This window comes from Orcinus orca, chromosome 9 (assembly GCF_937001465.1).
Source record: "Orcinus orca chromosome 9, mOrcOrc1.1, whole genome shotgun sequence".
NCBI lineage: Eukaryota > Metazoa > Chordata > Mammalia > Artiodactyla > Delphinidae > Orcinus > Orcinus orca.
In genome coordinates, this window is record NC_064567.1 from 103,847,815 (window position 1) to 103,863,391 (window position 15,577).

Below are 15,577 nucleotides of genomic sequence, written 5' to 3' on the forward strand. Positions count from 1 at the left end.
CGTGTCCTGGGAAGTTGGGTCATTGTGAGGGAGAGTCTAGAATGACACGGGGGAGTGCAGCACTGAAGGGGGCAGAAAGGTGTCCACACCGCGAGTGAAGAATACAGAAGAGGGGTTTGTGTGGGCTGTACGTCTGTGTCATGCACGGGGCTCCAGAGCACAGGAAGTCTAGAAAACCCCATGGGCCTCTATGGGTTTGTGTGTCTGCAACCCTTTATGGCCTCCTAGCTCTTCAAGCTACATAACGGTATATACTTAGAAGGGCCTCAGCTTCTACAGGCTTAATGAAAAGATTTCATAGTTATCAAAGGCACCAGTACAGGGTTTGAAAAGGCACTTTCTCAGGGAAGATGAAAAGATGTGTAATCAAGGCTGGCCTTAGAATTCAATCAAAGGAAATTACAAAAATTTCACCTGTCTATCTTTTAAAGAGACTATCCATATTTTTAGCAGCTTTATCGAGGTATATTTTAAACACCATAAAACTCACCCCTTCTAAGTGTACAATTTAATGATCTTAGTAATCAACCCAGTTAATAAACATTCTCTCACCTCAGTAAATTCCCTCCTGCCCATCTGTGATTAATTCCCCTCTTTGATCCTAGATCTAGGCCACCACTGAGGGGCCTTCTCCCTGTGTAAATTTGCCTTCTCTAGACATTCCAAATAAGTAGAATCATACAATATGTGGTCTTTGCAACTAGCTTCTTTCATTTAGGATGTTTTTGAGGTTCATGCATTTTGTAGCATATACTTATCATTTGCTGATCTCTTTTTATTGGTGGATCTCCATTGCATGGATATAATCACGTTGTTTATCCATTCACCAGCTGATGGACATTTGGGTTATTTCTATTTTGGGGGAGCTACAAAGGATAATATTGCTATGAATATTTACCTACACACCTTTGCATAGACATGTGTTCAGTTTCCTGGGATTGAATTCCAGGATGCAATTGCTAGGATAGATAAAAGTTTTTGTTTCACTTTTTAAGAAAATGCCAAACTGTTTTCCAAAGCACATGGACCATTCCCACCAGAAATGCTTGAGGGTTCCAGTTTCTCCACATCTGTGCCAACACCTGATGTTGTCTATCTTTTTTATTAGAACCATTCTAGAGGTGGTATACTGGTATCCCACTGTGCCTTTAATTTTTATTTCCCTGAGGACCAAGGAGGTTGAGCATATTTTTATGTGCTTATTTACCATTTGTTTACCTTCTTCACTGAATTGTCTGTTCAAATCCTCTGTCCATTTTTTATTGGGTTGTTCATCTTCTTATTGAGTTGTATGAGTTCTTTATATACACTGGATACAAGACTTTTATCAGGTATATAATTTGTAAACATTTTCTCACTGTCTGTAGCTTATATTTTCATTTTTGTAATGAGGTGTTTGAAATGTGAAAGCTTTTAATTTATATGGTATTCAATTTATCAGTTTTTTTCCCTTTCATGAGTTGTGATTTTGGTGTTGAATCTAAGAACTCTTTGCCCAACCTAAGGTCATGAAGATATTCTATTTTTAATAATATAAAAATTATATAGTTTAAACTCTTACATTTAGGTCTGTGATTCATTTTGAGTTAGTGTTTGTATATGGGGTGATCTAAGTAAGGATGTAAGTTAATTTTTTTCTTTTTTTCACAAGGGTGTCTAATAACCCCAGCACCATTTGTTGAAAAGGATGTTCTTTCATTCTTTCCCTGTTGAAATGCCTTAGTATCTTGGTGAAAAATAAATAGGTAAGGATTTACATTCTGGGTTTCTTTCTAGACTTTCAATTCTGTTCCATTATTGCATGTCTATCCTTACACCAATACCACCGTATATTGATTATTAAGACTTTATAATGTGTTATGAAATTGGATAGTGCAAATTCTCCAGTTTTGTTCATTTTCAAATTGCTTTGTCTATCCTTTATGACCCATAGGAATTTGAAGATCAGCTTGTCAATTTCTACCCAAAAAGTGTGTTGGGATTTGTATAGAATTTCATTGAATTTATAGATCAATTTGGCGACAACTGCAATCTTGATGATATTAAGACTTCTACTCATAAAATGTCTCTCCATTTATTTATATCTCTTTTCAGTAATAATGTGTAGCTTTCAGTGTATAAATCTTGCACATCTGTTGGTAATTTATTCCTTAGTATTCTATTCTTTTTGATGCTATTACAAGTGGAGCTATTTTCTCAATTTCTTTTTTATTGTCCATTGCTAGTGGTTCACTGCTTGCTACAAAAAATGACTTTGTATACATTAATCTGGTGTTATTCTTCATTAGTTCTAATAGTTGCGTGTGTGTGTGTGTGTGTGTGTGTGTGTGTGTGTGTAATCCTTGGAATTTTTCAAATATTTTTCATGACATCTCTGAGTAAAGGCAATTTTACCTCTTAATTTGCTTTATTGTATTTTTTTTCTTTCTTTCTTCCTCTTTTTAACCCCACCATGTAGAACCTCCACTATAGTAGTGGATAAAAGTGGCAAAAGTGGATATTCTTGCCTTCTCTCTGATCTTATTGGTGAAACATCCAGTCTTTCACCATTAAGTATGATGTTAGCTATAGATATAGATTATTCATAGTTGCCCTTTATCAGGATAGAAATTTCACTTTTGCTATTTTGTTGAGAGCTTTAATCATGAATGAGTGTTGAACACTGTCAAATACCTCTTCTCCATTTTTGAGGTAATTTTTCTTATTCTTTATCTTTTTGATAATATGCATATTACACTAATTGATTTTTCAGATCATAAACCAACCTTGCATTCCCAGGATAAATTTCACTTGGTTACAGTGTATTATCCCTTTTATGGTGCTGGATTCAGATTGTTAATATTTTGTTAAGGAGTTTTCCATATATAATCATGAAAGAAATTGATCTGTAGTTGTATTTTTGTGTGTGATACCTTTGCTTTGCTTTAGTACCAGGACCATAAAAAACACACATAATAAATTGAGAAATGTTCCTTCATCTTTATTTCCTGAATGAGTTTGTGAAGGATTGGTGTTATTCTTTTCTTTAAATATTTGACAATATATTTAAAGTGAATCCATGTAGGTTTAGACTTTTATTTGTGGGAAGCTTTTGATTACAAATTTGAATTTTTATTTCTTTTAGGGCAATTCAGAAATGAACTGAGTTAGTCTTAGTAATTTGTGTTCTCTTAGAAATTTGTCCATTTCTTCCAACTCGTCCAATTTGTTGGTATAAAGTTGTTAATAATAGCGCCTTATATTCCTTTTCATTTTCGTAGTGTCGGTAATAATGTCCCCTCTTTCCATCTTGATTTGTCTCCCTGATTTTTTCTTAGTTTAGTAAAAGTTTTGTCAATTTTACTGATGTTTTCAAAGTCCCAAGTTTCAAAGAGCTAACTTAACTGAACTAACTTTCTCCTAAGCTTTTCCTATTTTCTATCCTATTTATTTCTGCTCACGTTTTTGTTACCTTCTCTCTTTCACTGTGTGCTATGTTTTTAGAATACTTTGCTCTTCTTCCACTCATTCCTTAAGGTGGAAGCTTATATATTTATTGGAGAGCTTTCTTCTTTTCTGATACAGGTGCTTAAAGCTGTAAATTTCCCTCTAATCACTGCCTTAGCGTCATCCCATACATTTTAGTATGGTCTGTTGCCATTTGTACTAGTTCAAAATATTTTCTAATTTCTCTGTGATTTCTTCATTGACACATGGGTTATTCAGAAGTGTGCTATATAATTTGTAAATATTTGCAAATTTCCCAGATTTCTTCTGTTATCGATTCTGCTGAACTCGGTTATGTTCAAAGAATAAAGTTTGTATGAGTAAGTTCTTTACATTTATTAAGATTTGTTTTATGTCCCGACATATGGTCTACCCTGGAGAATGTCCACCAACTTGAAAAGCATTCTTCAGTGGCTGGGTGCCATGTTCCACATATATGTCAGTTAGGTCAAGTTAGTTGACAGTGTCATTCAAGTCTTCCATATCCTTGCTAATTTTCTGTATAGATTTTCTGTGAATTATTGAATAGCTTGTTGAAATTTCCAACTATGATTAAGTTTCTATTTCTCCTTTCAATTCTATCAATTTTTATTTTCTGTATTTTGAGGTTCTATTATTAAGTGCATATACATTTTTTATTTGTTGTCTACAAGTTTTCTGGCTTTATATTCCTCTGATCCTCCCTGACTGCCTTTTTTAAGTTAAATAAATATTTTTTAGTGTGCTATGTTTAATTCCTTTGTTCATTTTCTTAGTGATTGCTCTAAGAATTAAAATATGCATCTTAATTTATCACAATCTACTTCAGATTAATACTAGATTATTTTCACTAAAATAGGAAATCCAATTTATTGTTCTCTCGTGACTCTACCCCAAGAGCAGGTCCTATCACAGAACTACAATGTTACAAAAGCAGTGGTGAGTGGCAGCATCCCAGTACATACAACTCAGTGAGAAAACTTGTGTGTATGATTAGCGGAACTAGAAGAAAGACACAGAGGTCCACAGACAGTTGGAATCCCTTTACATTTTTCTTTCTACTTTTCATCTCTACTTTTTCATCTCTCTAGTTTGTTTTTCTGTGTTAGAATGGTTTATTCATTTGTCAGATATATGCATTGCATATATTTTTCCCAACATGTGAGCTGCTTTGCATTGGTTTAGTAATGTTGTTTGATGAACAGAGGGTTTTAGTTTTAATAAAGTCCAATGTATCAATTCTTTCCATATGGTTAGTGCTTTTAGTATCTTTTAAAATTAACCTTTGCCTAATCAAAATCATAAAGGTGTTCTATGTTTTCCTCTGAAAGCATTATTTTAACTCTCATATTTAAATCTGTAATCTATTTGGAACTGTTTTTTTTTTGTACAGTGTGAGGAAGAAATCAACATTTATCTTCATATTGCTCCCAACTGACCTAGTAACATTTATTGGAAAGATCACCCCCTCCCCACTATACTGCAGGATCAGCTCCATAGTGTATCTAGAGGTCTTTCATTCCTAAGTCTTTTCTGACTCTATTCTGCTCTGGTTTGTCAGTCTTTTGATCTTTGAGACAGTACCACAGTGTGTTAATCACTTTTACAGTATACATTTTACAGCTTTGTTGTTCTTCTTCTGTATTTCACTGGCCAGTTTTTAACTTGTCTTTCCATGTAGATTTTAAAATCAATTTGGTAATTTGCACAAAAAGTCATTGTATTTTTTTTTTACTGGAATTATGCTGAATACATAGATTTTATTTCTTTAATAGAGTAATTTGAGGCTGCTGACATCTTTACATTAGTGAGTTTTCCAATCATGAATATTGTCTATCCTTCCATTTACTGAGGATTTCTTTAATTTCTCTCAATAAAGCTTTAAGATTTTTAAGTGTGGCACTCTTGTCCAATTTTGTTACATTTACTTCTAATTATTTGGTATGTATGATGTTATTTGAAAGAGTAGTTTTTAATTCATTTCTATTTGTTTGTTGCTGGTATCTAGACATACAGCTGACTTTTACATATTGATTTTGTAAAACAAACTTGGTATAATCAAGTATTAATTCTGATATTTGTAGTTTCCTTTATTTTTTTTTATGGTTAAGATCATGTCATCTTAAATAATGATCAAGTGTTTCCACAAGATTGGTATTATCACTTTGGTAAAAATTTTGGAAAAATGTAATGTTGAAGCCATACGACGGGAGTAGGCTTTTCCTTGTGAGAAGGATCTTGATATAAATCACACTCACACATATCATTCAGTTCTGTCCAACTCACTACATGTGGTTTAATTATGATCTTATCTTACTGTCTGAAATACACAAGAGAAACACAAAAACAACCATGTCCAATTCTTAGCGCTTCTCACATGTTTTCCATGAAAGTGCTTCTAATAATTTGAAGTCTCCATATTTATCTTAAAAATTTCATAAAAGTTTTCATTTTCCTCCAAAAATAGCCATATTCATTTTCTGGTGGAAATAAAGTTCTAAACAACTATCGTCAAGTAGTACTGAATACTTCAGGGAGATATACAATCTATACTCAGTGCCTTTGTGCTTTTGGTGTACATATTCCCTCTTGGGTATAATATTCCACGTTGGAGAATCAGCGCTAATCCCAACAAGGTCCTCGTATGTCAACATCAATGTCTTACATCCGTCAGTTTCCTTCCTTTGAATGTTTAAAGTAAGGTAAGGTGCACACAAGCAGGACGGAAGTCTTCTGATCTCCGGCTTGAAGGGAATGTGTGCTGTGAACGTAAGCCTCATCTGAGGTACACCAGCACCAGAGAAAACCTGAAATCCCGAAAGTCAATAGAACACTCACTGTTTGTATCAGTAGGAAAAATCCAAAAACCAGTCCCAAAGAAAAGAAAATCCTTGGGAGATTGATCTATACAAATCAACAAAGTGATTATTTTAAGTTGTATGTTACTTGTGATCATTTATTTATATTCCAGGCATTCTTGATTTCAAACTTTTGTTCCTTTGATGCAAGTGACTTTGGCAGCTTGCAACTGAATCGTGATTTTCCTTTCCATCCAAGCTAAGTCTATCCAAACATTTAATTTTACAAGGCATCACTTTTGATGTCCTGTAATCTGTGATCTATCAGATGTATAACTTTTTCTTACTGAAAACATTGATTTTTTTGCACAGCAGTAGGGATGGACTACTGTCACTTATTCACTAATCTCAACCAATTATTACAGGACGTTCATTTCTGATAGAAACTGTTCTCACTTTTCAAGCAAATTTTTCAGTAAGAATTCCGAACACCATCTGCCCTGTCAAGGTCAGAATACCCTACAGCTAGAGACAGATGAAAGACAGATTATATCTAGTGAATACGTTATAACAAAATTTAAGAGTACTTACATGATTAGACATTTACATTTATTTCTGGGTGTATTCCTGAAAATAAAAAGTTGTTGCTGTTTCGATATAATTGGATCAAACCTTTGAATACAAATCCTTTTGTATCCTGTAATCTTTCTTAATCTAGTTTTACAAAACATATTCATCCTCCTTCTAAGAATCTTTAATACAATACCCCCAATCCTGCCTTATTTCATTCTATGCTGTCTCTCAAAGTGTAAAGGCAATGGCAGAGCATTTAGAAGTTTGCTATCAGGGCAACAACCATCTCTCTCCCCAAACCATCAGTGCAACATTAAAACATTCTGTGAATCTCTGACTATACCGTATTTATACAGGTTTTACTTTTGAACATTGTTTGCTTATTCAAACAATAAAATTATATCTTAACGTTAAAAATTGAATCATCCAGAAATAAGTGACTTTAAATCTTTATAAAATTTTAACATATCCACACATGATAAAGAATTAATTCAAATAATTTCTAAGTTCTCCAACTCTATACCCTAAGTGGGATATATCTTAAGGGCAAAAAGAACTGCAAAAAAATCTTGAACTTTAACCAGTAGGTTTCATGCTGGTTGTGGTATAAATAGAAGGTATCCTGTGTGTATTATGAAAAAGAACAAATAAGCAAATGTATTGACAGTGTTGGGTGATATACAGAGATAGGGAGAGACGGGGACAGAGACAGAGCTCAAAAGAGATAAAGCAAATAAAACGGCAAAATATGAATAATAGGTAAATACAGTGAAGGGTATACCTCTGTTCTTTGTGCTATTTATCAACTTTTCTGTAGGTCTGAAACCTTTCTAAAGTTTCGGGGATTGAAAATATCCTCAAGGATGGAAATCATGTCTTTCCATCTTTTGTAAACATCGAAATGAGGATTCCCTGTCTAAGGCCAAAACTTTGTGTTTATTTTTTTGTCATAACTGACAAGAGCGACACAATATCTTACATGCTTAAGATGCCAACTATTTGAGCCACTTATATTCAAGCCATTCACTAAGTATCACTGACTCGGGAAGGCTCAGTCATGCCGCCTCGTGCAGTGTGCTGCAGCCTGGACCTCAGTCGTTGTGGTCTCCTCACCAACCCCAGGCACCAGCGCCCCCTCCCCACGCTTACTTCACTCCACACCGCCGGTGGAGAGGCTGCCACCGTCCTGCTTCCACAGAAGCTTCACATCCTCTTCTATTGATTCCTTTCAAGAGTTTTAAAATTTCTCGTGGTGAAATCTGGGTATCTGTGTGCACTTGGTGAAAGGCATCCGTGGAACCTCACAGCCCACACAGTGGGCATGACTGCAGAATCTCAGAATTGCCGCAGACACTGATAGCAGCCCCATGTAACCGTCAGCCGCTGACAAAGCCCACAGCACACGGCCTGATGTCCAGCAACCCCACAGATGATGAGCTGACAACATCACAGGTGAGCCCCTCCCGTCTCTGAAATGCTCAGGCCATGGAGTTGCCTTCTTTTTGAGACACTCTGCCCTGGCTTCGTCCTAGCACTGTGGCCTTGGGGCCACAGAGAGACGGCCCAACCCTCTCCCAAGGCAGTACCCGCATGTACTTGAAGATGTGGTCTTATGTCCAGAGGCTGCTCTCTTCCAAGCTGCGCTCAACTGCTTCATCCAACCACCATCCTGAGCCACGGGTCTTCATCCCATCCTCCCTGGGAACCCACTCTTCTCAACACCCTCTTAAAGTGAAGCCTGGATGCACGCCGCATCTCAGGTACAAAGTACTTATCCTTTAGGATGAGGAAACACTCTCCCTTGCTAACCAAAGCCATGCTGCCATTTTTCTTTCATAAAGCAGACAAGGCTTTTGATCTCCCCCAGGCTCTCACTGGGAGTAAGAGGCGGTTCTCTTCCTGCCAATGTTGCTTATGAAAAATAGTCAACGATGTTTCACGTTTAATCCACTTAGTAATGAAAAGTAAATAAGCCCAACTGGCATGTTTGATTTGTCTCAGAAAGAGAGAAACTGCTTTGCAAGAACAAACAAAGTTAAATTAAAATAAGCAACTCTCCTCAAGAGTGGAAATTGAATTTTCCCCCAAAGAACTAAACGTGTATAAAACACTGTGCTGACACCGATAAGAGAGAGCAGGCCTTACTGGAGCCCAGCTCCCGCGGGTCCCCGGTGCATCCCGTCGTTCATCGGCGGGAAGCGCGCAGGGACCCCTGCGTGGTCGCGGGCCGGACGCGCATCCACCTACCGTTTTTGCAGATTGGGCAGCACTGGTCGGGCTCGTACACGGGGTCCACGCACTCGGTCTGTGGACACGCGGACACCGCGCACAGCACTTCCCCGCTGGCCTCGCAGCGACACCGCTCGCACGGCGACACCTGCAACACAGGCCACGGTCAGGGCAGTGTCTCCATCCTCGGCCCTGAACGTCACGCACTCACCAGCCCCGGGGTCCCAGAGCGTGAGGACGGGGCTGGGGCTGAGCAGGCTCCCCTGGGGGGAAGGAGGGGCACGCTGGTGGGGCCTGGGATGCTCGATCCCTCCCAGCTCCACACCGGAGCCTCTGTATTTTTATCAACCCACATAGTGAGCTTCTTTATGAGCTTTCTGTTGAAGAAAGGGTTTTGTTTCTTAAAAAATTAAATAACACGTCATATTGAATTCTTGCCCAGCCACACATCCTGCAGGTGAACCGTTTTCCCACAGCTCTGCCCAGGGCCACCCAGCCAGCCCGGCCCGCCCCCAGCATCTCAGCTGTGAGAAGACAGCAGAGCAGAGCAGGAAGGGCGGGGTAAAGGAAGGAGAAACGGGGGGCTTCTCAGGGCCAGGGACCCGGCGGGGAGCCGTCCCAACGTGATCTCATGTCAGTCTCATGGCAATACTAAACACCCCTACTAACATGATCGCCCTAGTTTCTGGCGAGGAAACTGAGACCCAGAGGCATCAGGCCACCGGCTGTGGGCAGACCTTTCATCTGAGACAGGGCTCCGGCTCGAGTCCAAGGCCTCTCAGGGGTCATCACCCAGCGTCACCATGGCCTTCATCTCCAGGCTCCAACTGGCCTTGCTGCACTTTCCAGCCACTGGCCCCAATTCTACCTTTCTGGGTGGCTCCAATCAAGCGTAATGGCCATTCCTGGCAACGCTGGACACTGCCAACAAATCCTCCTGTAGTGACTCAGGCTGGCCGTGATGGGGATGATTCCTTTTTTCCTGGAAACCACCCACAGAGTGATTTTTCATCTGGGGTGACCCATGCCAAAGCAGAAACAGCACATGTGGACCCAGCAATCGGGAGTTGTGATGTGGAAATACGTGCTTTAAAGGACAGTGCGGATGGGACGGGGGGTACCAAACAGTTTTCTGGGCAGGGAGGCCCCACTTGACTTTTGCGTACAACACGAGTGGCACGACCAGCACTGCACAAACAGCACTCGCGGGTGCTCCCTTGGTCTATACCGTGCAAAACCCCCAAACTGCAAACTCCACCAAGTGGCCTGGTTACTGCACGAAGCAAAAGCTCAATTTGTACTTAAAGGCACTAGACCACTGTCTGGCTGGGAGTCACGACTTAGGGGTGTGTGTGTATGTGTGTGTTCACGCTTAGAAAGTAACAAAAGAAAGAAAACACTGAGAAGAAAACTTTAGAGTGGCCCGGGACAAAATCTTGACCCGGTCTGCATTATAGCCTTAGAAGTTAAAAATCAATCTTACAACAACGTAAAGGCACGTTTCTGAGAAGCGGTGCTGGCACAAGAAGGCTCTCTCGCTACCATAACAAGCATCTCTCTGCCTCCGCTCTCCTCCTGTCCTTGTCTCCTACCAGTTCTCTTTTCAGCCTGTAGCATCCTTGTGTCCAGGGTGGGTTTACTCAGCAAGCAGGATAAGAAAAGGATTCGGAGTTTTAAAAGCAGAGACCCTGAGTTGCACAGGATGTAACCGAGCAGGACCCTATGGGTCCTTCCCAGAATAGACCCTCACCCATGTCCTCAGCCTGTCTTTTGTCTGTAGAAAAACTTTAGCCAAAGAGTAAATTTAATCAGAGAAGTGAGAAAATGCAGAAAGAAAGGGAAACAGTCAAGCAAGACAAAATAATACTTTAGCCATTAAACAAAGTCAAGGACCTTTAACTTAGTTCCTCCTCAAGCCCTGTAGACAATATTCTGAGCCGTGTCCTTTGACCTGTTTTGCAGATACTGACATCCCCACCGGGCGGGAGAAGTTAGCTGCAAGCTGCTCACCAGCACGGAGACCCCAGACCAGCTGGAGCCAGCAGGTTGCTGATGCCGACTCCCGATGACCTCACCAGCAGCCAATCAGAAGAATGTCCAGGAGCTGACCACGCCCTCTGCTTCTGGAACACTGTAAGACTCCTCACTGCCCCCTCCAGGGCGGGACACACAGTCTGGAGGGCACTCGCCGGCTGGGTCAGACGGTGGGGAGGCAGCCCCTGCCCCGGGTGAGGTGAGGACGGTTCCATCTGGAGGGCTGGATAGTCAGGAAGGAGCAAAGAGGGCCGGGGATGACTGGGGTCTGTCCTCAAGAAAGGGGCACGGCCCTTCCTGTTCTGGAAGGCTGTGGGCAGACCTTTCATCAGAGACAGGGCTCCGGCTCGAGTTCAAGGCCCTTCCCACCCCCTTCTTGTTCTGCAGGGAGCAGGAAAAAGCCCCATTTCGGTTTGGAATTTGAAAGGAGAGAAGGGCCCTTCTGTCCTGTCCCCAGGACAGGGCTTCAGGAGAACAACAAAGGTGCAACTTCAAATCAGAAAGGCATCATCACAGGCCCCGAGGAGCCCCTCCTGGCCGCTTCCTGGACAGGCCTGCAAACTAAACCCTCCTTCCTGCTCTGGGCCTGAAACATCGCCCTCTCCCACCACAGAGCCATGCTCAAACCACACACGCAGCCGGGACTGCTAAATTCTGAAAGGTCTGCAACGTGATCAAAAATTGAACTGTGGGTTTTACTATCGCTACACATTTGGAAATCCTGGTTCAACTATGTGGAGATTTGCTTACTTCTCAGAAATCACAGTTGAGGCTTACAGTGAGGGTCACGAGTGTGTGTGTGTCCCTCCCCGGCCTCAGCTCCCAGCCCTGCTCTGTCTGCCCCAGCCCACTCGTGTGGCTGGGATCCACCCCACACCCCATGGTAGCAGGTGGGGCAGCCAGCTCCGGTGTCTGGGACCCTGGTGGGACGTCAGCCTGCCCAGACCGTGACTGGATTCCACATGCTGCTCTGATTCCAGGCACCAGGTCTGAGCGTCACCCCAGCCGAAGAGCCCTCAGATACCAGCTCAAGCACCAGAAGGCCTCCTGTCGACCCATGTTCTCTGTCCTTCTGTGCAAACGGAAGGTAAGAATGCCCAGTGCATTGCTGGATCTGCGAGCAGGAACATGAGCTTCTAGGGTGTGTTTCTGCAATCCCGCCGGCTAGCAATAGCCACCTACACCTTGTATAACACGCCTAATGACAGAAATGCCATCCTCTGCAATCTTCCGGTTACAAATCAAGTTTTGTACAGAACTTAGATGGAGCACCTAGAGGAACACCCGGGCATTTGGGGAAGAGGAGCCATTCTCAAGGTACCCACTATGGGCTGGAGTAGTCAACCGCTGTGCTGGAGGAAAAGAGCACAGTCTTGCAGAATTGGGAGTGAGAGTAAAGAGAAGCTCTGTGCTCTTCATTCATTCATCCCAATCCTGAGCCCAGACCGATGAGACCCACTTGTGCTAGTTCCAGGAAGGTGGGAACATGGGTGATGGCTGGGGGGGGGGGGGGGGGTTAGGAAGGCTGGCAAAGGGCCAGCGCCTGGACCAGCCTCGGATCGAGGTACTGATGCTGAGGGCTCTGCTGAGGGCTCTCACTGGCCCCCTCTGCTCTCAGAGTCACCCCAGTGACTGTGGCTTAGGAACGACAGTGCTGCAACGTGGGTCTAACCTGAAGCAAAACCATGCAGAACAGACACGTCTGAGCATGCTTTCCACGAAGCAGCCGTGAATACAAAGTGCACAGCAGAGGCGAAAGAAAGATCTTAACTTGATGGCAGCTAAAGTATTTTCACAATGAGTTAGACCCTCAGAATGCGCAGTAATGATATACATGTCTGTATCACATGTACATAGGCAGTTAAGGCCTGTAAAATACATACCGAGCCTGTTTCTAGACAGCTAAGTAGGAACAAGCAATCTAATTTACGTGGGAAACACTTCTCAGATGTAGAATGAGGCCTTCCTAATGGAAACTGCTTACATTCAGGGCCTCGTACCTAAAAGGATCTACACGAAGTAAGTGGTCGTTTGGGAGGAGCGTCTATGCTAGTTGCTTGTTAGCAGCTGTATTTTATCTCATATATTTCACATTTATGGACTCTGGTGCAGTTAGATAGCTATCTACAAGGAGCTTTGCCTTGTGTCATTTCATAACCATGAGAAGGACCAGGCTCTGAAATACAGCAGAAGGCAGGTTGAATTTGAATCTCACTCTTGTCTGTGTCCCAAATGTCTTTGCATTCTGGAAGGCAGAAACTTATTTCATACATGTACTCTTTCTTGCCTGGTTTCTTTCACTCAGCATAGTTATTTTGAGATGTGTCTGTGCTGCTTCCTGTCATTCCTTTTTGACAATATTCCATTGTATAGACATGCTACAGTTTGTTTATCCATTTACTTGTTTATGGACATTTGGGTTGTTTCTAGTTTGGGGCTGTTACCCATCAAGCTGCTATGAAAATTCATGCACAAAAAAAAGAAACTAATTTCCAGACACTTCCTCCTGCTCTATCCTGCCTACACAGCTGCACCTTCCACACCCAGCAGAATGCCCACCTACTTGGAAAGGCCAACATACTTTTCTTAAATCCAGCTTCAACACATCTTTCTGTCCTGTGCTGCCAGAAAAGGCCAGTGGCCTGGGTGAGAACTCGAAGATGCCTTGTGTCACCAGAATCCTGCTCTCTGACGAGCAACCACCATTATATTTCCTATCTGGAACTTCGCCCTGTGGTTGCTGGCGTGGGTGCCACGAAACCCCACTAATTCCAGGCTGAATGCAGATGCCTCCTCAGGAACAGACAAATGAGAGGCATGAAAATCCCAGCATAGCTTCCCAAGGAATTGTAATGTTTTCATAGATGGGATTAATTTGTGAGCTAAGAGGTGTCAGCCCAGACCTTTCTCAGTTAAAACCATTCCACCTAAAATAAAGTCTTCTCTCCATTTCTCTATTTTGTCCATCACCAGAGAGGTTCCGTTTATGTTTCTAACCCCCATAGTGTTGGATTCTAAAATGACACAAACTAAGATTAACATGAAAACAAAGAGAAACCCTGAAATCCGGGCTTCCCTCTCCCTTCCTCTTTCCCAGTTCCTCGACCCTCCCCCCCCTCCTTTGAATCTCCATAAGCCCAGGACCCCTTGAATTCCTCCGGACGTGTTGGCCAAGAGCACCGTGTCCTGTCACTGAGAGCCCGACTCCCAGCCTGCAGTCAGCTGCCAGCTAGATTCAGTGCAACTCAAGGGCCAGGGCGTGTCATGTCTCTGTCACATCCAGGATGATTACAGCAACTGAGCTGATGCAAAACGCCGCACAGGCTCAATAAATATTGACTGAGTCAAGGAAGAAACCATTGAAAGACACAGGAGCTGAAATTAACTTGCACAGCACATGAGGAGAAACATAAAAAATGAAATCTACAGCTTTGCTTCAGGAAGGGCTGCTCACCACCTGGTAAGGAGCTGCTGGAGGATTAGATACCCACACAGGAGGCAAAGGGAAGAAAGAGGAATCTTTCCATTATGAGGGATCAAGATGTGGATTACACATTTAATCCACAAGTGGAAGAGAAGATACAGATGCTAGGATGATATACACACGAAAGCAGAGGCTTCACAGAAGGGATCTGACAAGTGCATAAAGGGCATGGCTAGAAACAGGGTCCCTAAGTGCACAGCCTGAGATCAGGAAGCAAAACCTCGAGATTCTGGAGCAATCTAGTCCTGCACGTGGGGAACAGGTGTCACACCACCCTCTGCCTATTACATCTTTCCTAACTATTCTACTCTGTGTGTCAGTGTTTCCTATATATCGCTAACATTTATAAGGAGTAGCTGAGGACTCATACTCTCTTACTTACCCAGTGGACAAACTTCAAATCCAAAAGTGGAAGATATACGACGTGGACACACACACCCTGCAGGCTGGATTAGGCACACGTGGTTCCGGGGCAACGATACAAGAGCAGGCTTCTCAGCCCCACCACCAGGCCCTCCACCCTCCACTGACCAATCCCATAGGCTCAGGACCCGAACAGAATCCTGTATCCTCACAGAGAGATACAAAGACACACCCAAGTCGCTCACCTCTGTGCCCAGTCTGGCTGGGGAGCTGACACATAAAAAGAGAAACTAACAGAAAAGCAGGCAATGGCAGATGGCAGCTGAGCTGTGTGCATGTTATGGCTTTTAAAGGCAGAGCTGTTTCTTGGAGTGGGAGGGAGAGGAAAGGGATCAGACTGGAATGTGGATAAGTCAGCTGGGGAGGATAGAGCAGGTGGAGAGGGGCGCCATGGAGACAAGGAGGGGCCTCGCCGGCTCCACGGTTCCCTCCTGGGGCTGAGAACCTACCCCAAAGAGACTTAGAAATCTAAACTGGAAAGCACAACGTTTCCCACCATCAGCAGAACTAGAAGAATTGTTCTAAAGCTAAAGAACAAGATCTCAGTGTTTGTGCATTTGAGTTTTGTTTA

The 15,577-nt window shown here is 42.5% G+C and overlaps 1 protein-coding gene across 5 annotated transcripts in view; it reads right to left on the reverse strand.

Moving 5' to 3' along the window:
* VWC2 (von Willebrand factor C domain containing 2) overlaps nt 1-15,577 on the reverse strand; it is a 118,555-nt gene that overhangs the window by 85,106 nt on the left and 17,872 nt on the right. For 4 of the 5 annotated variants that reach the window (XM_049714701.1, XM_049714702.1, XM_004277945.3 and 1 more), the window contains exon 3: nt 9,084-9,213. In XM_049714701.1, coding sequence (XP_049570658.1) covers nt 9,084-9,213 — 130 coding nt within the window. Of the gene's footprint in view, nt 1-5,731; nt 6,273-9,083; nt 9,214-15,577 lie in introns of those variants that run through there. The other variant, XM_033402255.2, reaches the window with a different exon arrangement.